Consider the following 23,465-nt stretch of genomic DNA (forward strand, 5'->3'; position numbering starts at 1 on the left):
ACATGACCTAGCCAGCGCAGCCGCTATCTCTTTATTCGCAGAACGTCAATGACGTCGTATATCTCATACAGCTCATCGTTCCATCGAATGCCTTATTTGCCGTGACCATGAATCTTTCACAGAACCTTTCTCTTGAAAACTCGTAACGGCGACTCATCAGATGTTGTCATCATCCATGCCACCTTTATCTATTTAACGTCAGTTGATTTTTTTATTGTAAAATGTTTTGAAAATTATCTTATTATAACTTTTAATAGCTCTCCCTTCTCATTCTTTTACAAAATAATTATTTTTATTTAAATTCGGTTTTTATAAGGGTTTAAAAATTAACCTTCCATGCTAGGGTTACCACCAGAAAACATTCTGTAATGAATTTATAAAAGATTGGCATGAAAAGATTTTCCTCGTTAGAAATGTACTCACTGAGAGAACACATGAAAAAGTTAAAAATTAAGAGAAACCCTTTCTATAATTTTCTATTAACTTTAACGCTTAAGTTTCTAATATACAGACCATCAATCAATTGGCAATATTATATTTAAAAGATGCTGACATTTCTCAACAAATAACTTGTGTCATTTAGTATAACTACTCTTGGTAGATGCTCGTATTTGTGCGCAACTGCACAGCATCTGCTTCGAGGACACTAATAAGGGATGCTGTGGGTTTTAAAAGCTGCGCTCTGCAGCTCACATAGCGTGTACATAATAACGGTTTAAGGAAGATCCCTACACATGTACATATGTACTTGTATGTACCTTTTTACTTATATGCAGATATACATATGTTATATATAAATACATATTTTGAAGGACAGTCAGCGACCTCGTCCTAAAAAGGAAAAGTGTTCAAAAATGAATTTTCGCTCTTTTACGATTACATACATATGTACATACATCATACATACGCGTAAGGATACTGAAAAGTTGCATAATCTTACCTAGGCATAGTTGCATAAGCTATACATATGAACGAGGACATTTATGAGAAAAATAACATACTATACATAGTACGTATAGATACAGACAGTTATATGCGCATGGAGAGTGTTGATTGTGTAATATTTCGAAGATTTTTCCTTTGGCCATTAGTTTGTTAGTATATTGCAGACTGATTTGCATATAGATTGGACTTACGCACATATTGTATACGTACATACATACAGACATAGAGAGATGTGGCAAGACTTAGTTTTCATGATGTAACGAGCTTTTTGATCATACCACCTGATGTGCTGTAAGTTTTGAGTATCATTCCAGTCAAGCTTTGGTTATCATAATGCCTGCCTAAACTTATATGCAGAAATACAATTTACATAAATTGAGGTAGCACGTACTTATATATACATATGTACATGTAGATTGAGGAAATGTTGGCAACTCTAAATTTGATAAGTACAAGGACTTTGCATATCTCGGAAACAGCATAAATTCCACAAATAATCTAAGCCTGGATATCAAGCGCAGTAGGCAACTGAGAAGCAGATCTCTCTCCCGACGAACAAAAGTTACTCTCTATAAGTCTCTTATTATTCCCGTCCTATTATACGGCACAGAAACATGGACGATGACGAACAGAGATGAGAAAGAACTTGGAGCATTCGAGAAAACTTTTCTTCGCAGCGTGAGCGATGAATAAAGAAGAAGATGTATGAGCTCTAGGGCGGCATAACTATAGTATAAGCGCATAAAAATCTTCCGAAAGAAGATGATCCAGCGAAAAGTTCCTTCGATTCAAGACCCATAGGTGGTCAATGGAAGAAAGGACGCCCACGCATCAAATGGAAGGAAGTGCATAGTAATACGTCTGCACTTGTGAGGTACAACTGACGTAATCAACGAAATTTGTGTTCTCGACCAAAACCGACCCACAGTATTAGCGCCGAAGGAGAAGAAGAAAAATAGAGGAAAATAATTATTGTATTAAATATTATCATATATCACTGGGATCCTTAGAACTAAATTTGTTAGTCAGTTTTTAACTGGTATGACACTGACTATGATATGGAAATCTGATAAATATCGTCATGTGAGACGTAAAAATTCCACTTTACTTACATTGAAAAACGATAGTTTGCGGACTATTTGGGCGTACCAGTTGTAAAATACTTTATAACTACAGCATAATCACTTTTCCGTGGCTCCTTAAAAACCCAAGTTCCTTGTTTATAAATCATTTCTAGCAAATGTAGTCGCTTTGAAATGGCTTGGCGGGTGACCCCCTATGCTGAAGCAAGCTCTTACCTTTGACACGAATCCTCAACGTCTTCGAAGATTATTGCTCATCATTCACATGGACAGTCGTTAATATCAAAATCGCCATCCTTGAAGCGACGAAACTAATCACGGCACGTTGCTTGACTTGGGGCAACACATTTTCAGATCGCTATCTCAAAAACTGAAAATCCAGTTCGCGTATATGTAGTGACAGACGGGCGGAACCTACTAAATCGACTTAGCTCGTCGCACTGATTATTTTTATATTCTTGCAACATTTTGCTAAAGAGTATACATGGCAACATAACGGTTGCATGTATCGCCTGAATAAACGAGTTAGAATAGGATTACATAACTATATGTATATATAATGGATCACCACAAATTGAAATCCGAGTGACTGTCTGTCCGTTCATTCGTCCGTACGGCCTGTAACTAGATTATAAATTGGAATATATTAATGAAAGTTGGTGCACATTTTCCTTGGCAAAGGAGTGAGGAAGAGTATATGGGCGTTATCGGACCACTGCCACGGCCACAAAACGCCATTAATATAAAACTTATAAAGTACTATACCTAAGCACTGAACCTGTAATTTGGTCCAGGGAATTGCAGTAATAAGGGGCATCTGCAAGCAGAAACATTCAATTTTAAACCCAGGATGATACACCCAGCGGCGCACATTTAGATGAAGTAACATATCTTCGGATCCATAGGACCAATTTCAACCAAATTCACTAAATAATATTATCTTGACGATCTTATGTTACATTGTGAAAATAGGCGCAATCGGATTACAACCACGCCTACTTCCCATATAGTACAATTTTAAATTCCAACTGACTCTTTGCTTTTCCATTACACAAATCAAAAACCAATGAATATAAATACATATGATGTATTCAGATGAAATTTCGCTCAAATAGCGCCTTTGAGATATGCTACCTCGAGTCTAAAAATTGTCAAATCGGACCATAACTGTTAAAGCCCCACATTGCGTACATGTGGACCCTAGTGCGTATGGCAGGCTTTTTGATGAAAACATCGGTCTACCTGTGAGATACATACATATATGTATAATGGAAATTCGGAGAAAATGTTTCTTTGGTAATAATTAATAACACTTGGGTCAATAATCGGGTGAAAATTTACCGCAAACACTATGTAACTGACAAACCTTACGCATCTGAAGGCAATTCCCTGCCTTTGATCCAAGCATGTTGCAAAAATATGAAGTGTTTGGTTACACACGAACCTAGCCCTTCCCTACTTGTTGTATGCATGTGTATTTGTTTAAAGGGTCTCCGATGTAAACTTCAAGGCAAACTTTATATGCAAATTACATATGTACATTCATATGTACAGTTATATGAAGTATATTCCCTTATAAAAAGTATTGTGAACACTTTTCTAAAGATTGCTATTTAATTGATTGTAATAATTATTTACAGCGTGTCAGACCTACCACAATAGATATGTGGACACACGCATAGTACAAATGTATGTATGTATGTGTGTTTCTTCATAAACAAAAAACTGAATGCGTACTTCCTACAAATTGGCCTTAAGCATTTCTTCAAATATACTTTATTTATTTACGCCGTAATTAATTGCCGTTTTCAAGAATCAAGCGCCAAAAGCATTCATAAATTATCAATCTCAACGTAAGCATAAATCTAAACACACCCTCTGCTCTCCAAACATGCGCCCAAAGAACCAATGACTCGGCCATCAAGTGACATCATTTCAATTGCAACACCAACAACCGCGACCCATCTCATCAGCGCCAACAACATCACACATGGTCTACTACATACAGCAACAACAAACACCACATGGCATAGAAAAGCCAACTTTATTACTCGCACTCACACGGCACGGTTGCTCAATGCAAAAGCTCCCGAAATCGGGCTGGCGCGTGAGCGTCGTGGTGCACGGACTGTCCCACATTTTGTGTCGTTACAAGCATAAAAATCATAAAACTCATAAAAATGTTTTCGAAAAATTAGTTCTTGTGTGCAAATGTGTGCTGTTCACTTGAAAATCATTAAATTTGTTAGTTTATTTTTTTAAATTTTTTTTTAATTTTTTATTACTCCATTTAGATTTGGTTGGCGGTTGCACAAAAGTATGTATTTTTGGCTGATTACTCAATGCACGCCCGCCACTTGCAATCAATATACTATATTTCACCTATTAGACTTTACAAATACATACATATCTACACTAAGTGCCTATGTAGGTGCGCGTGTGTGAGAGTATTTTCGAAAATGACTAATTATCATAATTGGTGATTGCTTTCCCAATGATTTATGCCCCAGTGTCTGGCAATGGTTAGAAGTTTTAATTTGCCATAACACTTTCCAGCCGAGTTTTGAAATCAGTTTTTGGCATTTTTCTTATTTTTCTCACTGGCCCAGCACAGTTGTTGGTGAGGTTCGAGAAATGCGGGACGCGTATAAATTAGCGTCACGGCAGTCATTAGACCTTCATTACAAATTCGTTGCAGACACGGCATGAAATCGTAGTGATTCTATGTAGAATATCAGGTTGCACGTTCAGCTATGTGGAAGTCTGCATGTGTTCCATACAAGCGCTTTTACCCACGACCCATTACGACGGCATTAAAATTGAAGTGCGCACCTAAGTATCTGTGTATGTACATATATAGGTCTGTATTGAATTTCTTTAGTGGTGTTAACGCCATTGAGGAATTTAAATCATGATATAAAGCTTTAAGCATAAAACAGTACCCGGAAATTGTAAATAAAAAGTAAAATATTTAATTATTCATCATTATTTATTTTGTCGCCCTCAAAGTAATTCCCACTAGATGTAATACACTTATGCTAACGATTTTTCCAGACCTTGAAACAAAACTTTTTATAAGCACTCTTTTGGAATGGCCTTCAGCTCCTTCTGCGAATATAGTTTTATCTCTTTGATCGACTTAAAACGGGTTCCACGGAGCGGCAATTTCAGATTGATTGAGGAACAAGAAGAAATCACACGGAGCCAAATCTGGCGTATACGGTGCTTGATCGATGGTATTCATTGCGTTTTCGGCTTTAAATTCGGTCACAATAGTGGCTCGATGCGACGGTGCATTATCATTGTGTAATGTTCTTCCACAATTCTGGCCAATTGAACTCCTTATTGACGACCAGTCTCTCCGAAACAAATTCATGGCGCACCAAACCACGAATATCGAAAACAAACAAGGAGTATCACCTTGATTTTTGAGCGGTTTAGGCGTGGTTTTATGGTTTCGACTCGATATTTCCCCTCCATTCCGATGATTGTTAACTTGTTTGCATGTCAAGCTCATAAACCCATATGTCATCGGCGGTTATAGTATTATCCATAAATCTAGGATCAGAATTCACATGATCAAGCATGTCCAAAGAGACCCATTTACGGCACACTTTTTGAAAATTCAGCTTTAACGGGACGAGTAGAATAAGAACGCGTTTCATACCCAAAATATCCACCAAAATTATTCGAATGAACTCGCGGAAGATATCAAGCTCTCTTGCCATCTCTCTAACACTTGCCTGACGATTTTCACACACCATATCCTTCACTTTTTTAATATTTTCATCAGTTGAAGAGATCAAAGGTCGTCCAGAACGAGGCATGTCTTCAACGATCTCTCGACCGTCTTTGAAGACTTTGTAGCACTCGTAGGCTTGTGTTTTTGGTAAAACTGAACCACTTTAAGCCTTTTCCAACATTATCGATCGTGAGATCCTGCTAGACTAAATTATAACGCAGGAGATCTACTGATCTGCTCGCCTTAATCCCTTGTAACATGCTTCAAAATCAAATCAACACCATGTGGAAAATGTAGGATCTATGAACCAAGAATCACTGAGGCAATATATTGACATGTCATAAACGAAGCGAACTGTCGTAGCAATTGCAAACGGTGCTTTCCTTTCATTTCTTTTATGACGGCATTAATCAATGTCGATATTTTCCTGTCAGACAAAGAAAACTTACGACACGTAGCTATTTCTATATTTCTTATTTCTCTTTGAAATTGAAAATGAACTGTTGGATGAACTAAACATGTCACAATTAGAGCAATGAAGAAGTGATCTTACAGAATTATAAATATTTTTCCTACTTTTGCAGTAGATGTCGAATGTACTTAGTTAATAATCGTATCATACAGACTCATAGTAAATTAAGAAGAAGGTATAGTAAAATATAAAATCAAATAGTCAAATCATATAATTCTAGATAAAAACACGAAATTGTGGAAAAATTGATCTGAAAATCATAAAAATCTGCACAAAAACGTATTTCTTTGGAAATTGTTTTAAAGAAATTTACGATATTTTTTAAATTAATTAAGAAAGTTCCATTATATTTGTGAGCGGAATCAAATTTCTGGTGCCGAAACGTTCAGAATGTTGCAAAAGACTTTTGGGCATAATTGTTTTTCTCGAGCAAGTGATTTTGATTGGTACAAATTATTCAAAGAGGGTCGAGAATGTTGCTGACGACGAACCACGTCCAGGACGGCCATCAACATCAACTTAAGATCAACACGTCAATTAAATCAAAGGAATTGGTACTTGAGAATCGACGATTAATAGTTAGCGAACTTAATGACAGCGTTGGATTATCGGAAGCATCAATGAAAACCATTTTGAAATATCATTTGGCCCTAAAGTAAGTGAAAGCACGATTGGTTCCAAAATCTCTAAATGTTTTCAAAAATTAGCGTCGCGTTAACGTCTGTGAAGCATTGCTTTCCGACTACCAGAATATCATGAAACGTGTTATTATTGGCGATGAGTCTTGGATCTGTGCTTACAACCCGGAAACAGACGATCAATCGATCGAAAATCGTGGCAAAAGGGAGCCGAAGCCAAAAAAATACGTCAAACAGGTCAAAAATCAAGGAAATGTTGACAGTTTTCTTCGATTATCAATGTGTGGGGCACTGCGAATTACTTCCGACTGGCCAAACTGTCAACAAGGACTACTATTTGAGTATTTTACGTCGATTCCGCGAAGCTATTCGTAAAAATATGCCGGCAACTTTTGGGTTCGCCTGATTTTCAACCAATATCGTGCAGCTTATCGCCTGATTTAGATTATGAACAAAGTCTTACTTTATTTTGGCTCACTGTATTATCTTTTATTTTCAAGTACTGATCTTAAGAAGTAGATAACAACCATCGTATACGTACTTATATATAGTACATATTATATTCAAACTCAATTTTGTGTAATGCAAAAATATTGTCGGTCATAGCGTGCGAGTGATTTACCATGAGAGTTATGAAAACTTCGTGAGAAAGAAAAGCTTATTGTTTCAGTAAGATTTACTTTGGTGACACAAGCAAATCACTAAGCCAAGCCTGCACATCCGCAAGTAACTTCATATAGTTACGTAATTGAATTGCAAAGGAACATGGGTCGCCGCAAGAAATCAACGAAAACCATATGACTATAGCAAATTATGTAATCATACGAGTAGCTCTACTCGTCCACACATTTATTTATACTCTAAACATCTTCGAAGTTCAATTGAAGCTCTTTGCTTATTTTGAAAAGACATCTATGTACATATACATACATATCTAGTAAATGAAACAAAGTCGGGTTAATTATACCATTTATAATTCAAGAAAGACAGGACCAATTTTGATGATGATCTGCTCATTTGTTATTATTATTTTCCATCCTGAATAATAAAGTGAGTGTAATCATTGGTCTCAAGCAATGTTTTTTAGACTTTCAGCACTTGCCCCAAACCTTGTGTTAATTCCGATTATGATTACTTGATTTCTAATTTTGAGTATATCGGTTTGCTTGTTTTGTTTTTGCTTCATAAAATTATTTACAGAATTTTTGCTGCCCTTTGAGCTTTGCTTTTATGTGAGTTACATATTTATATTACATATGTATGTACATACTATATACTTATGTATATATACCGTACATATGTATTTACATGTATTTAACACAGCACATTTCAAGGTCGATGTCGTAATAAAAGTATGTACATACATATGTATATCCAAGTAAAGCCAAAACGTCTTAGGGTTATTTGAATACAAACACATACTTTTGGGCAAACATACAATTATGGAATGATAAGGAGTGGGCATAATGGCTTCGTAAACGCAAAAATATTAACGAATGCTAAATGAAGCGACAAAGTCACGCAGTCTGCCAGGAAACTCTATGCCATAGTGATTGTGAAAAATATTCGCAAATCCTACTATATAATGAAAAATTGCTGGTTTCTTACGCATAACTAACCCTTGATTTTGCTATCCTCTCTTAAATTAATAAACAATTTTTCATAAACTTTTTCCCATAGAGGCTCACTTTGAGTTTTCATCACTTTATGTATTTGCCCTTGAAATAGACAAACGAGGCATTTTGGAAGGCATCGAAATAATAATCTGCATATATGGTATCTCTGTGAATCTTCAAAAAATGAGTGAAATCGGTCGGTATCTTTCCTTATACCTCAAATAATAATTATACAGACCTCTAAATATCTACTTTTCTTCAAAAAGATATTTCAAAACTAGTAAGGAATGGCTAACTTCGGGTGCAACCGAACCGTTTATACTCTTTCAAATAAAAACTTTAAGGTGTAAAATTAATCGTCTAGAGTAAAGTCAAAAGTAAAGACACAAGAGAGCTCGACAACTCTGGCGAGTTCATTCGAATGATTTTGGTGTACTACATATTTTGGGTCTGAAACTCGTTCTTGCTTGAGTAGTCCCGATAAAGCTGATTTTTTTTTCAAAAAGAGTACCTAGGAGTACTGGTTTCTTTGGACATGCTTGATCGTGCGAATTCCGGTCCCACATCCGTGGAGAGCATTATAACTCCCGATGAGACATGGATTTATGAGTTTGACATTCAAACAAGTCAACAATAATCGGAAGTATTGGTCCGATTCAACCCCTTTTTGACATACCATTATAAGAGAAGGATTATCCTTTAATTTCAGTTATATACATACAAATATCACACATTGACCGACATTTTCGGTCAAAAGTCAACTATAGGTACCGGGGTCTAAATATTCGGTACCTAGGGACTTGAACAGTTTTTATTGGATTTAAACAATTTTTGGTCATAAGGTGGCACATACATTCTTAAGACATTATTCGTGCAAAGTTTTATCCCGTTATATTAATTCTTTCTTGATTTTTGTACTGGAAACTGGGCGAATCAAGTTTAAAATTGTGTTATATGGGAAGTAGGCGTGTTTGTTGTCCGATTTTGTCCATTTTTACACTGTGACATAAGAATGTAAGAAATTCATAAGAATATAAGAAATACACTAAATTTCGAAATCGGTTGGTTGGGACCCAAGATATGGGATTTCGCCAAAAAAGTGGGCGGTGCCACGCCCATCGTCCATTTTCACACCAGTTCCCATAAAGCTCTCTTATACGATCTCGGTTTTATCAAAAACACAAGCCTACGAGTAGTACAAAGCCTTCAAAGACGGTCGAGAGATCGTTGAAGACATGGCTCGTGCTGGATGACCTTCGACCTCTTTAACTAATGAAAATATTAGAAAAGTGAAGGATATGGTGATCAGTGTGATGAGCTGAATCGATTTAGTCACGATCGTCTATCCGTTTGTCTGTATATACGGAAACCCTCAGTTTTGGTGTTATTCTTTTCTCCCTAAGAAGCTGCTCATTTATCGAAACCGCCGATATCGGACTATAGAATATAGCTATAGAATATAGCTGTCATACAAACTGAACGATCGGAATCAAGTCTTTGTATGGAAATCTTAACGAAATTTAACGTGGATTACTGTCCAGGGCAACGGATTAGACCACTATAGTTTATAGCTTCAATAGATACAGATCAATCAAAAGCAAGTCCTTTCCTTTATACTTAATAATATCTGGCAATGCTATTGCAAACTTATTTTGAATAAATATTTTGAAATACATTTCATTTGACGGTGACGTTGTAAAATTTTACGAGTAAATTTTATAAAAGTCAGTTTTTGATTTCTCATTTAATATTGATTTGCTTTCCCAATATTCTGCTTAATCCCTTTTTGTGCAATAAAAAATTGATTGAATCGTAACATTTTATATAATGGGTGTTCCAGCTGGCAATGCGGAGAACGGAAAGAAGATTTTCATGCAAAAATGTGCCCAATGTCATCCGATTGAGAAGGGTGCTCGTCATAAGGTTGGACCAAACCTGCATGGTGTAGTTGGACGAAAGAGTGGTTCACTCGGGGATTATAAATATACGGATGCAAATAAAAGTAAAGGTGTAACTTGGACTGAAGACGCATTATTCGAGTACTTGCAGAATCCGAAGAAATACATACCAGGCACAAAAATGGTATTTGCGGGAATCAAGAAGGCCGAAGAACGAGCCGATGTTATTGCGTTTTTAAAGAGCGCGAAGTAAAATCCATAATTCTTTAATCGCTTTCTTCTATATTATTAAAATATTAAATGTTTAATACATTCTAAATTGAAATAATTGCGTTGATTCGGGAATATCGAAAAATTTTAGCTGAGGGATTTTTATAATGATGATAAGTCTTAGATGAGCCAATTTGGATAAGCTGTTCTTCTGTGAACGGTATTGTTTTTGAAGACGTTACCTACGTTAGCTCTATCTAGACTGCAGTCAGTTATCACCTCTCCCATCTAAGCATCTAACAGATAGAAGTTAGACCTATACCCTAACCTAACTTTATTGAAATCAATAATTTACTGTTTTCTTTGTGAGAGCTTAATTGCCCTTTTATAATAATTTATCAAAAACTCTCATATATTAAGTCATCATAAGCAAGCTTATTACAACCCTGCTGGCTTGAAAAAGTGTTGTCATATCACTGTCACTGCCATTCATATACAACTTTCCTCGCTTTACTTGACAGTTCATACTGAAACAACGAGGCAATAAATAGTTCTTTATACTATTTATTTCGGTAATTAATAAATATATAAATTATTTTAATTATAATTAGACTTTAACTACTGAAAATATGTGTATTTACTTATATAATATAACTATTTATCATTTCAGCGTCTCAGAGATAATATTGAACGTGAAGACATGCGATAATGGAATTAGTGTTGCTTTGCCTATCATTTTTCGCAAATGTACAGCGTTGCTTTATAAAGTAAGCCAGCTGATATTGGCGCGACGAAACTCACATGGAGTGCTAAAATTTAGTCGAGTTGTATTTGTGTTCAATGTAAGTACAGTGGGAAATTTGGTGTTAAATATAAAATATTCTGGAACGTTACTATTACATATAAACTATAGAATATATAAAGTTATATGTGTGTGTCATTGTCGTAATGCTTATATATTTTTTCTAAGTTTACATTGTTTCAAAAAAGTTAAAGCAAACAGAAATATTCCAATTCGATTGCTAAATTGATTACATAAACAAGTATACCAGTGGCAAAGTGCGTTAAATTGTATACATATACAGGTAGCTAAGGATAGGTGTGTGCGAAGGGGTTTCTTTGCATAGAAAAAAATAGGGGTTGATCTGTGTTACATAAAAACGTGCGAGTTGCGTGCTACCATTTTTATCTTTATAGAAATTTGGTGCTAAAGACCAATGATATGTCTACATATGTATGTATAAAAAATGATAGTAGAATCTTAGGAAGGAAACGGTTATTTTATAGTAATTACTTTCATTCACACATTCTTTGATGGCATTCTTCGCCACGTTTCTTTTTTTTTTAATAGAGAATGATAATTTAATTCGCAACCTGTTTCCATTATTAATCTACATTTACATAACAAATATGTCACGTGGGTGATGGAAATTTTTCATGGTCATTTTCATGTTACTTAACTTTTTGCAAGTGGATCGTGTTCTAAATTTCACACATTAGCTTTCTTCAAGAACAAATATTTTAGGCTGTATACTTACGTACATATGTATATGTATATATGCATATAATGTACTTACGTCCACGTATCTATGTATATAAACATTTAAAAATTAATATGTGTGAAGGCGTTTACACTCCACTGACACATAGGAAAAGTTTTGTTCGCCTTACAAAAATTGATTTCAATAATTACACATACAAATGCATAGGTTAGTAAAGAACTTTGTACGAATTTAAAGAAATTAAAAGGTACAATATTTTAACTTATATAACGGGTTTATTCAATTCAAAGCCTACGTAATTGGAAGTAGAGGTCAACGTCTGTTTCCTTTGGTCTATTAAACGCAAAGTAGTTACATAACAAATTCTCCTCATGACCAAATAACGCTTTTTCAAGTGCAAATATTTTCACGCATATTACAAGTGTGTATGTCAGTAAGGTTTGCTTGTATGTACAGACACATCTACCCTTCGTTTTCTCTTGTTGACATTTTTTAATAGCAATTATTAAATGCTTACACGTTATGAGCGACCTAGAACTTGCATTTGTTGGAAGTACATTTCTTTACGAAGACCACGAGACAAAACAAGTAGAATGACGGGGGTTGCAGTCGGGGGGTGTTTACGTAGAGTTGAGTCAGCTTTTGAAATGATCGCGGCCATGCACGGTACAAAGTTTTACACAAAACTTTAAATGATTTCATATACCACGAGAGAATACAAGTAAAGCTGTTGCTGTGTGCTTAATCGTTAAGCATCAGACAGCGGTCATTGCGATATACATATGTACATACGTAGATGTTTCCGTTGAATTCAATTACATAATATAACTTTGATAAGGTTTTCCCCCATAAAGTAATTGCATTTGTTGGTCTTATCTATCGAGATTTATGAGATAGTTTTGTCCGGTATTATTGTGCAGAGTTTATTGAGGACAAGGTGTTAATTGTTGTTATTGCATTTAATATTTAAGTTCAAATTTCGCAATTACTTGTACAAAACAAAACATAAACAGTTTAGTATTAATCCTTTTTTTCTTATTATTTACAGAGTGAGTACCTATTAACATTCATTGAGAACTACAAAAATGGGCGTACCAGCTGGTGATGTAGAAAAGGGCAAGAAACTCTTTGTCCAACGTTGCGCACAATGCCACACTGTTGAGGCTGGTGGCAAGCATAAGGTCGGCCCAAACTTGCACGGTCTGTTCGGCCGTAAGACTGGTCAGGCTGCCGGTTTCTCCTACACAGATGCCAACAAGGCGAAAGGCATTACCTGGAATGAGGATACCCTTTTCGAATACTTGGAAAACCCCAAGAAGTACATCCCTGGTACAAAGATGGTCTTCGCCGGTCTGAAAAAGCCCAATGAACGTGGTGATTTGATTGCTTACCTGAAATCAGCCACCAAGTAAATTTCAGTCAGAAAACCATCAACAGTTGTAAAAGAAGCTATCATAAAGTAAACCACCTCATCTAGCTCTTTATAATTAAGGACATACACTGTAAAAACAATAACTTGGGTTTGGCCGATGATGTTTTGAATTGCAGGCGTGTGTTGCCTATAAAGACAATTTGTAATAAATAGCACACTAGCAAAGAGATCATCATCCGTTTAAGAGCAAAGATACAATTTAGTTTTTAATTTAACTATTCTACATAGGACAATTTAATTATTTAATTTAATTGTGCAAATGAAATATAACCAATTTTTTAGTTGGTTTTTATTTCAAAGTGCTGAAGAAAATAAAGTGATTCAAACTCGATAAAACCAGTAACAATAAAACAATAAAAAACTGAAAATAGAACTATTTTATTTATTAAGGCTTTGTATAATAGGCCTTTGATGCTGCTGGAATGAAATTTGTAACGATTTGTTTAAAATCGGACGCTTTGTTAATTATTTTTATTTGAAGATAGTAAGACACCGTTCCCAGACAACCGTGTTTTTTAACCGGATTTCTTTATCTTGCAAATGACTGTCAACTCGGCAAATCTATGCCACTACAACAACAACCTAGTAACAAATTTTTTTGTTTTGGCCTTATTCAGTGAATTAAGATTCTAACCAAATATAATATACATATATCCGTCAAAAATAACCGTCGTTCCTTTTACGAAACGAAGATCTCTTCCGTGCGTGGGGTCCCTAACACTTGGTGGCAGGGAGTTTGAGCTGTTTAAAGAGGTCTAATTCCTAAGCCTCACATTAGACTTAACCTTCCGGTGGAATAAAGGGAAGATAATGTCTCAACAAGTGAAGGCCTTATAGGAAGACACACGAATGGCCCTTTTCCAGGCTACGGCGTTACTGTTGTAAATAATGATATAACTAAAGAAAACCTAACCGTTTAGGAACCGCCCGATTTTAGAGTAATTACGTTTATACTTACTTTATGAGTTAAATACATATGTACATATGAGTCAAATGTTTGTTTTACTATATAATATATTTATTTAAATATTTATTGAAACTTCTTCGTATATACGCAGATATTAGCAACGAAGCAATTAAAGTGATCGTAAAATTTGCATAAATCACAAAAAATACTAATTCAATACTTCTGTAACAACATATAAACAATATTTAGAATATTATGTACGCACGAATTTGACAAGCTTTATAAATAATAGATCTAAGACCAAGGCATTTCAACAATAACAAAAAAAAAAACATGTACAGAATAGTAGGCAAAATAAAATGGAATGATGAACAAAACTAAATGTATAATACAATGTTGCACTTTAAGTTGCAATATTTTACATGTGCAATTTTTGCTGTTGCTTTTATACTTTAATTTCATAAGCTTTAATATTTATTGTGAATAACAAGAAATCATTCTGTTTTCGTTTTATTGTTTTATAAGGGATTTAGTACATTTAACATTTACTTTATCGACTACACTAGTCGATTGCATACTTTTGACAAGCAAACGCATATTATTTTATTTATTTAGGCTTTACCGCTGATTGGCGCTGAACCGCCTTTCTGAGGTTGATTCTCGTTTTCCTTTTCCAATTGCTTGCCCAGGTATTCCCTATGGAAATTGATTTATTGAATGATAATTTTAATACAAATAAATTCATGATTCAATAAACATAATTTTACAGTACGAATGAAAAAATGTGCTTGACACCTTCATTGCTGAATTATTTTGATTGGTTAAATGGTTTCGATGGCGTTTTTAAAATGATTTCTTTAAAATGATTACATATAAATTTAAAATTAATGGATGATAGAAAATACAAATTTCGATTATATGTAATTCTCTAATTAAACTTACCAATTGTGCACCATCAATTTTTGTACCGCTAAGAGAGCCTCATAACGCACATTTGGATCGTCGTGAGCCAGCAGCTGCATAACAATTTGTTTACCGCCCAATTGCTCTAAAACACTGTAATTAAAAGGAAATACGATTATTAAGCTACAATTGCTATACAAGTTCGCGAACTTACTGTTTGCCTCGGGGATAATGGCGCACGTATTCACCGATATCGAAACAAGCTACAGACAAAATAATATGATCCTTTGATGTTTCTAATAAATGCACCAATATACGCAAAAGCTCGTAATTCTTCTCATTCAAACGATGAGCATTTTCACGCCAAAACTTAGCCGATTTATGTACTGGCGACCATTCGAGACGTGCGCTACGTAATTCAGTGGCATATTCATCGAAGGAGCTCAAATCCTGTACAGAGTTCTGTAGCTTCTCGGTGAGGAATTCCACATCAGCAGAGATGTCCTCATCATCGAAGCGACGTTGCTCCAAAATGGACAACTGTTTCAGAACCTTGCACTGAACCATAGCAATGCAATGCTCCTTCGCCACTTGTGGATCTGTGGGCTTCTCAATCAAATTGCGGAATACGGCGAGAATAATGCGAGTTACCTACAATAAAAAATTAAAAATTACATTAAACAAAAGTTGAATATTTGATGATAATTACAAATATACCTTTTCCTTTGCACTATCACTGAGGATATCTGCCAAAATTGGTATAACACTGAACTTGTTCATTTTTGTGGCCAAAAGTGGGTTGAAAGTGAGCACCCATAAGCAGAACACCAATTGGTATTGCACCTTAAATGAAAGTAGAAACGTTTTTCTATTATTTATGACATAATTTTTTTTGATAATAAGTTACCTGGAAGTTAACGCGAGACGATAGAATGCTGATCAATGTGCTAATGCCATCAACCGAAACGAAAGCGAAGCGATACTCATCAATACGAAGCATCATTTGAAGACAGCGAGCAACAGATTGGATATACTCATTGGCCTATACAGAAAATCCGTTGGATAAAAAGATATACAAGATTACTTAACAACTTATGAGCATTAGCATTAGTGCAATAAATTAATTAGTTTGATTAGTTAACTTCTGTGAGTTTCTATAAAATTTACTTGAAACTAATTCTACTAATATAACATTTTCTAGAAGACTACCGAATAGTAATAAAATCTAAGCTAAGAAACTAGGTGCAAACAGCTTTTTGTGTGCAATACATTTTTTTAAGGAATATCTTACCAAAAAATAAAACTATAAACATCATTACATTTACCACAGCGATTTTTCAAACCAGAGGTTATATATTGAAAGGAAGTTTTAAAAATTCAAAAAAGTATTAAATACTATAGATAATGTAAAACGGTGTGTTTTAGAAAGTCCCAAAAATATTGGGGATAAAACATATTTGTGTATATCACTTGCATTAACTAGTTGAAAATAAATTAAAAATACGGTATTATATAAATTATGTAAATTAAAACACGAAAAAAAACGTTAACATCGACTCAGCCGAAGCTTCAATATCTTTATCAAATGAAAAGTTTTGCTATAGCGATCCAAACTAAACAAATTTTTCTAAAATATAAAAATTTCTGATCGACATCTTAAAAATGGAGGGACTAGGTCGCGTATATACAGACAGACAGACAAATGGACATGGCTTAAATTATTAAAAGACGATTTAGCCATATCCATTTTTTTTTTTTTAATTTTTTTTTATAAAAAATAAGTCGACTCAACTCGCCATGCTGATCACTAACATTTACATATGTATATGTATATTTCATAGGATCTCCGACGTTCTACTTTTTCTGGGCGATATAAAATTCGTGGCAAACTGTTCGTGGTGTAATGTGTAACTTAAGAAAGATATAGATAGATTGAAAAAATATTACATTTTTCTTTAAATATTTTATAATATAAGAAATAAGAGCACTTTTCAAAATTTTTACCTGTAATATTATATTTTTCAGGTATTTAGGAAGTAAAGTTAAACTATTCTAACTCGAATCACCATAATCTACAAAAAAACTTCGAGTTATGTTATGGAATTTGTAAGAAATTTGACTTCTATTGCCAATACGAATTCGAATACTAGAGAACTTCGAGTTATAGAAGTTCTAGTTATGGAAGTTGAACTGTATTTTAATAGCTTTTTGAAGCCACCACTCGTAGTAAGTTTTTACGAATATAAATCTTATACTTATTTGTAAACTTTGAACTTTAAAATATTTTTAAATTAAAGCTTTTATAGAAAACTTAGAAAATATTTTGTAAGTTACCTAATCTTAAACTAGAAAATATATCCACTATACAAAAATTTAGAAATATGCTAAAGATCGCAACTCAGACTCATAGATTGGTCAACTAGCATACATAAACTTAGCACATGAAAACTTCAATAAAAATAACCTTTACATTTAGCTCTATAAAAATACATACATATAAACATACTAGAACATAGCATAAAGCTAAAAATCTTTACTCAAAATTTCACAGAGATATTAGTGTTGTTAGCATATTATTTTTACAATCAATATAAGCGGCTAAAATTCACATTTTTAAACTACATTATTTTACTACATAAAAAATACATAAGTTAATTATTTTTGCACAAAACTAGCGCTATACACTATTGGCTTTAGTCAAATTATGAGAAAATATATTATTTATTGAGCACAACATTTAAAGATTGGAAGATAGCAGTGAATCAACGACTAGCTTCTTATTAAATTTGTTTGCCAAAACACTCAGAAAAGAATATGCAAGTGATATTTCAATTATCACAATTACTAAATGCCTAAATATAATAGATAATGCATTTTTTTTATTTTGCGGGTGAAATTTTTAATAGAGAGAGAGTTCACTCTACCGGAATGGGTACCCTGCCATCGACGAGAGCATTTTGTTGCTCCACAGTCATCTCACGGTATCTCTCGCCTGTGATTTGTTGCTGTGATTGTTGTTGTTGCGCCACATTCGGACTGTAATGATTATTATTCTTAGAAGATTGCTGGTCTTTACCATGCCCATGTCCGTGCTGATGTACCACAATTGTCTGCACACGTCTAGCTAGTGTGGCCTGCTCTTTTATATATGCCTTGGCCTAAGGATTGCGTATGGCGTGTCGAGTACATTGTATGTGCCAATTCGTTTGTTTGGTTATATCAATGTGATTAGTGCACTCAGTTTTGTTGTTGTTCGGTAGTATCAATGACGGTAGTATGTGGTGGTGTAAACAGTGTAATTGATACACATATTTATGTTTGTAATTTGAATAAAAATTCACATTAGAAATTGAAATTGTATTTACATTTAAAACATAATGTTATTAACAACGAAGTGACCTCCATGGCGATATTGTGGTTGGTGGAACGTGTGGTGGTATAGATGTGACATTTTCCAAGCCTCAAAGCTAGGCTCGTCATATTAGTGGTGCAAATATTTGATAGTGCTTTTATTTTTTGAATGGCCTCGATAATGTTTAAATGGTTTTTAATGACTATTTCAGTTTTAATAATTTTTTTGTTGTCTCAACTTAGCACTCAACAAATTGTTAGTAAACGAACATAAACATTCCCAAATTAAATAAAAATTACAATTGTGTATTTATATCCAATTATGAAAATAATATAAAACATGCTAATTTATCGGAAAACCAGTGTACCTGTACCTATTTACTGACAAACATATATGTACATACATATGCCTTTATGTGTTTTCTGTGAATTGTTTTGTGTTGTTAAAGTGTGAAAAAATCTATTATTGATAAAAAAACTGAACCTCATGTCAATTGCAAATTTTTTATACAAAAAAAAGAAAAACCATTGGCTTCGATTGTATTATGCTATGCTGTAGTGGTCCGATCTGAGAAATGTATGTATGTACAAGAATTGTAGCGTACGCTTTGTCAATAGTCTATGACAAACTTGGTGATAAAACCCGTCAAATAAAAAAAAATTTCCATACAAGGACGGGATATTAATCACTTAACTTGTATTACAGCTAGATGCTATAATGGCCCGATATCGGCAGCTTATTAGAGACAAAAGGACGTGTTCAAAATTGTATATCGATATCTCATAAAATTAGGGACTTGTTCGCGTATATACAGAAAGATGATCAGACGGACAGACCGACAGACCGACAGATCGTTTATATGTGGATTTTATAGAGTATCTGAACAAACAGCATAGCCGACTTTATTATAAGTATCTATGTTGTGGGCACCAAGAATATACATATGTATGTATTTTAATATTTCTGACATTACTTTAATTTTTCAGCAGCAAAGAACTTGCAGTTAATAGTTAAGCAAATTATTTGCGTTAATTAAATTAAATATTATGTTATTATCTTTGAGGCATGCTAAGATGCTTATACTTTAAAAAATAAATATATTAAAAAGAAAATTATTTGAAGATGACCCCTTTTTTCCCCAAGTTAATTCTCACACATAAACTGATAGAGACTACCATATCGTTGATATTAAGTTTTGATTAAATTAATTTTTTATATGACTACCATTCAATATCCGCCAAAATACTGAACTTTAATCATACCAGGAGAAATAATATATAATTTATTATGAAAGCACAACTCATCCATGTACAGCTCATTCCAATATGTTTCCACCAGTCAATTTGCAGGCACAATTTAAATTATTAAATCACTTGTTTTTTAATAGTTTCATAGATATAACAACCAGCAGAGACACCGATTTTTCTAAATATTTGTAATTAACTATTTTTTCACATTCAATAAATGATGTTTAGTTGTCTAAAAAAGCAAGCCGACAATATATTTTTATAAAAAGATCAACATAACGATGGTAAATTTACTCGCAAAGATCTACCTTATAACATTTCACTATGCATGCAAACTATTTAACATAAAAACATGCATGCCGCGACCAATGATTGTAAATGAAATAACTATGTAAATAAATGTATTCAATAAAATTTTACAATACTTAAAGATACATAATAGCATGAAGTGGCTTAGGGCCTATAACTCTATGATGTATTGTATACATATATACATACACATGTTTGCACATACACAGATTACTTACGTTCACGGTCAGCTGATCCTTCAAAAATTGCAAATAGAAGTTAAGGTCTGATTTGGGCATAAGTTCGCGACCCCAACAAGCTAATTTAGCTAGAATTCTCGATGACATGTTAACAATGAAACCATCTTGACGGTTTAATAAGTTGAGAAAAGGTCCCCACACACACTCTTTATGTTGCTTAGCGTAGTCATGGAAGAAGTCAACACGTGAACGTTCTTCTTGCAACAGATCATCGATGAGCACAAGTATGTACTGTATTGTCTGATCTTTTGAGACATGGGCTAGCAAATTTAACAAGGTTTTCACTGCTTGAGTAGAGTTCTTCTGCAGATAGGCCGCCTTGGCAGTGTCTAGTGCACTGATTGCATTATAGTCTTCTTGCGATATCATCTGCGACTGCATATAGGATGCCCAATTAATGGTCTTGGTACGTATGTCAGCTGCTTGTTGCTGCAGCACCGAAGTGGCAGCAATCATATCTGTAAATATATTTTAATTAAAATATGGCACAATCTGAGCAATTTTATACATTGGTCTTGTGGTTAGATTTTTTTCTTTTGCAAACTTACCGATGTTGTCATCGGGCAAATTTATTAATTCTTTGACGTCTGCCATTTTTTGCTAACTTTATAAAATTAAATCGAGCACTTATATTGCAATATTAAATGAATTTTCACAATCTTTTTGCCCAAAATTTCACTTAATTCGCACTTTTCGCTATTGCGATGAACCAATTCAGCTGACAAAAGTCACAAGACCCAGAAAACAGAGTTGTAACAAATTAGTAGTGTGATGGAACAATGACAGCTGACTTTTGTTATTGAAGTGCTCAACTATTCCTCAAATATCGAATTTTAGTAAAGTGGTGTATTTTTATTTTAATTTGCAGAGAAAATAGTTATGGGGCAAACTATATTGTATCCGCATTATAATTAATTTCATTAAAGAAACCATGTGCAGCAGTTAATAAAGAAAAATATATAAATAGCAGTTTTTTAAGGTTTTATTCCTTATTTTTGATTACTACTAGAACACTCTGTGATCCCTAACCTTTCAAATTTACTTCACCTGCTACAAAATTTTGACATTCAGCTGATTATCAACTTATTTAAAATCAAAAAAAAAAGTAATAATGCATAAACAATAACAAATTATGTGATTATAAAGTCGAAGATGCCTTTTTAACCAACGCATTCCATTTCGTTAAATTGTTATTGTCTATATTGATAATGTTATTTACTCCAATAATTAAACAAAAGAAAGGTGGCAATAAAAGCTCATTGCCACCACCTCTTCCGGACGGCTCTTCGGTAATTGGAGTATTCACCGGTATTTCGGTAGAAGTGTGCGGTGCCGAAGATATTAGAAAAATATACGAAAATGGATTTTTTGGTAAAGGCAGTAAATCCAGAGGAGCACCGAAATTAGTAACAACTGACACCATCGATGATACCGAGAGCCTGTCACTGGAATTGGAAGAGTCTGCATTTCTGGCATATTTTCTTGGTATCTTACGTATACACGATATCCAATGTAACGAAATGCAATATAGAGAATTTTTGGAAGCTGCTAGAAATGTTAATTCGCATTTTCTAGAATGTTTTGGTTCTTATCTATATCTTAAGTCAAAAGGATGGGTTATTAAAAGTGGTATTAAATTCGGCGGCAACTTTTGTGAGTAAATAAGCTTATAACTTTTATTCAATCTATACTTATTTTTATCTTTTGTAGTGATTTATAAAAGAGGTCCGCGTTACAACCATGCTAGCTTCATTATTTTTGTGCATACTAAATCTGATACAAAAGATATCTCAATCAAAGACCTAAAAGGACTTCAGCGCATTGCCGAAACCTCAGATAAGGATGTCTTGTTGCTGGAAGTGTCGAAACCAAATGATTTAACTTATAATACTATTTCCGACCTTGCTGCACTTAAAATTTCAGAAACAATAATTAGACGATTTAACAGCACTTCATTTGTACAAAGTCAAAAGATAACAAAATAGAACGATGAAAATTACATTTTTTGCACACGATGTTTTTTTGGAATGCCAGTACGACGGTAATCTGAACGCTCTTCCAGATAAATTTTAGTGCATTCTTCTCTAAATTCATCATTTTTATACCATTTGGTTAGGCATGACTTCAAGGCGGAATTTTCATTTCGGCATGTTACAACCATTAATATGCTGTTTGCCTTACAACATGTTTCAAATTCTTGTACTTCTTTACTGCAGTGAATTTGTTTCGCACGGTCTCGCATAATCCTGGGAATAAGCACTTCCTTTTCTACTTTCCTCAAGGAGGTGTCGTTAGGATCGCCTTGAAAAATGTGAATTGCAAAATTAAGCTTACAAAATTTTTAATGATAAGAAATACCCAAATCATGTGGATTATTTGGATTAAAAGCAATTTTCTCCTCCGTTTGTAGACTCATATTTCTTTTCTTTAAATTTACTTCACAATCTCAATACAAGCTCGCACACATAACAGAAAGGCTGAACAGCTGACGTACATATGTTATATAGTATTACCATCTCGAATTTTTATTTGTTTGCTTGAGGAATTTTTGATGTAACTGTATAATTCTGTAGATGCAGAATTTCTATTTATGCACGTACACATGTGTCAAATTGCAGTAATCAATTAATTACCTTTTGTTGTTGTGTAGTGGCAGAAAACATTCACAAATAATTGACAATATTTTGGCCAACTGGCGTGAAACCCATTTCCTCTGATCACCATCCGGTGGTGAAGTGACATCCATTAGCACAACGTGCTTTAAGTTTTGCACTGGCCGTTCTTAATTACATCTGGAGTAAGTTACAATAAGACAAAAAGCAGCATTAGCTCTTAAATAGCGCACATACATATGTATAAGCTGACCCAACTTGTGTAGAAATTTTAAGATTAACCGTAAGTCGACTACGGAGACTTGTTTCCGCCACAGTCAGTTCTAGATATCGCAAATCCAAAGAAAAAAATTTACATA

General features: G+C 34.1%; 5 protein-coding genes across 7 annotated transcripts; 3 read left to right on the top strand and 2 right to left on the bottom strand.

Moving 5' to 3' along the window:
- Window positions 1-10,322: 10,322 nt before the first annotated feature.
- On the top strand, window positions 10,323-10,646 carry LOC120767791 (cytochrome c-2-like). Its single transcript, XM_040094055.1, has one exon. The coding sequence runs from the start codon at window positions 10,323-10,325 to the stop codon at window positions 10,644-10,646; it is 324 nt and encodes a 107-aa protein (XP_039949989.1).
- Window positions 10,647-11,353: 707 nt separating this feature from the next.
- LOC120767790 (cytochrome c-2) lies at window positions 11,354-13,816 on the top strand. Of its 2 annotated transcripts, none has more exons than XM_040094053.1 (2): window positions 11,354-11,445; window positions 13,154-13,816. In XM_040094053.1, the coding sequence occupies exon 2, from the start codon at window positions 13,191-13,193 to the stop codon at window positions 13,515-13,517; it is 327 nt and encodes a 108-aa protein (XP_039949987.1). In that variant the 5' UTR covers window positions 11,354-11,445; window positions 13,154-13,190; the 3' UTR covers window positions 13,518-13,816. The 2 variants fall into 2 exon arrangements, with proteins under 2 accessions (XP_039949987.1, XP_039949988.1); XM_040094054.1 differs by lacking the exon at window positions 11,354-11,445 and adding an exon at window positions 11,470-11,488.
- Window positions 13,817-14,917: 1,101 nt separating this feature from the next.
- LOC120767554 (V-type proton ATPase subunit H) lies at window positions 14,918-21,231 on the bottom strand. Of its 2 annotated transcripts, XM_040093684.1 has the most exons (8): window positions 21,043-21,231; window positions 20,474-20,952; window positions 18,272-18,505; window positions 16,255-16,389; window positions 16,065-16,190; window positions 15,562-15,998; window positions 15,387-15,500; window positions 14,918-15,140 (listed from the first exon to the last, which is right to left on the bottom strand). In XM_040093684.1, the coding sequence occupies exons 1-8, from the start codon at window positions 21,086-21,088 to the stop codon at window positions 15,056-15,058; spliced, it is 1,656 nt and encodes a 551-aa protein (XP_039949618.1). In that variant the 5' UTR covers window positions 21,089-21,231; the 3' UTR covers window positions 14,918-15,055. The 2 variants fall into 2 exon arrangements, with proteins under 2 accessions (XP_039949618.1, XP_039949619.1); XM_040093685.1 differs by lacking the exon at window positions 18,272-18,505 and having other exon boundaries at window positions 21,043-21,230.
- A 326-nt stretch (window positions 21,232-21,557) lies between these two features.
- LOC120767555 (tRNA-splicing endonuclease subunit Sen2) lies at window positions 21,558-22,495 on the top strand. The gene is made up of 2 exons (XM_040093686.1): window positions 21,558-22,147; window positions 22,205-22,495. Exons 1-2 carry the CDS (start codon window positions 21,703-21,705, stop codon window positions 22,477-22,479), a joined length of 720 nt encoding a protein of 239 aa, XP_039949620.1. The 5' UTR covers window positions 21,558-21,702; the 3' UTR covers window positions 22,480-22,495.
- Window positions 22,427-22,978, bottom strand: LOC120767556 (COX assembly mitochondrial protein homolog). The gene is made up of 2 exons (XM_040093687.1): window positions 22,853-22,978; window positions 22,427-22,795 (listed from the first exon to the last, which is right to left on the bottom strand). Exons 1-2 carry the CDS (start codon window positions 22,908-22,910, stop codon window positions 22,491-22,493), a joined length of 363 nt encoding a protein of 120 aa, XP_039949621.1. The 5' UTR covers window positions 22,911-22,978; the 3' UTR covers window positions 22,427-22,490.
- Window positions 22,979-23,465: the final 487 nt, after the last annotated feature.

Source organism: Bactrocera tryoni, chromosome 2 (genome assembly GCF_016617805.1).
Source record: "Bactrocera tryoni isolate S06 chromosome 2, CSIRO_BtryS06_freeze2, whole genome shotgun sequence".
Classification (NCBI taxonomy): domain Eukaryota; kingdom Metazoa; phylum Arthropoda; class Insecta; order Diptera; family Tephritidae; genus Bactrocera; species Bactrocera tryoni.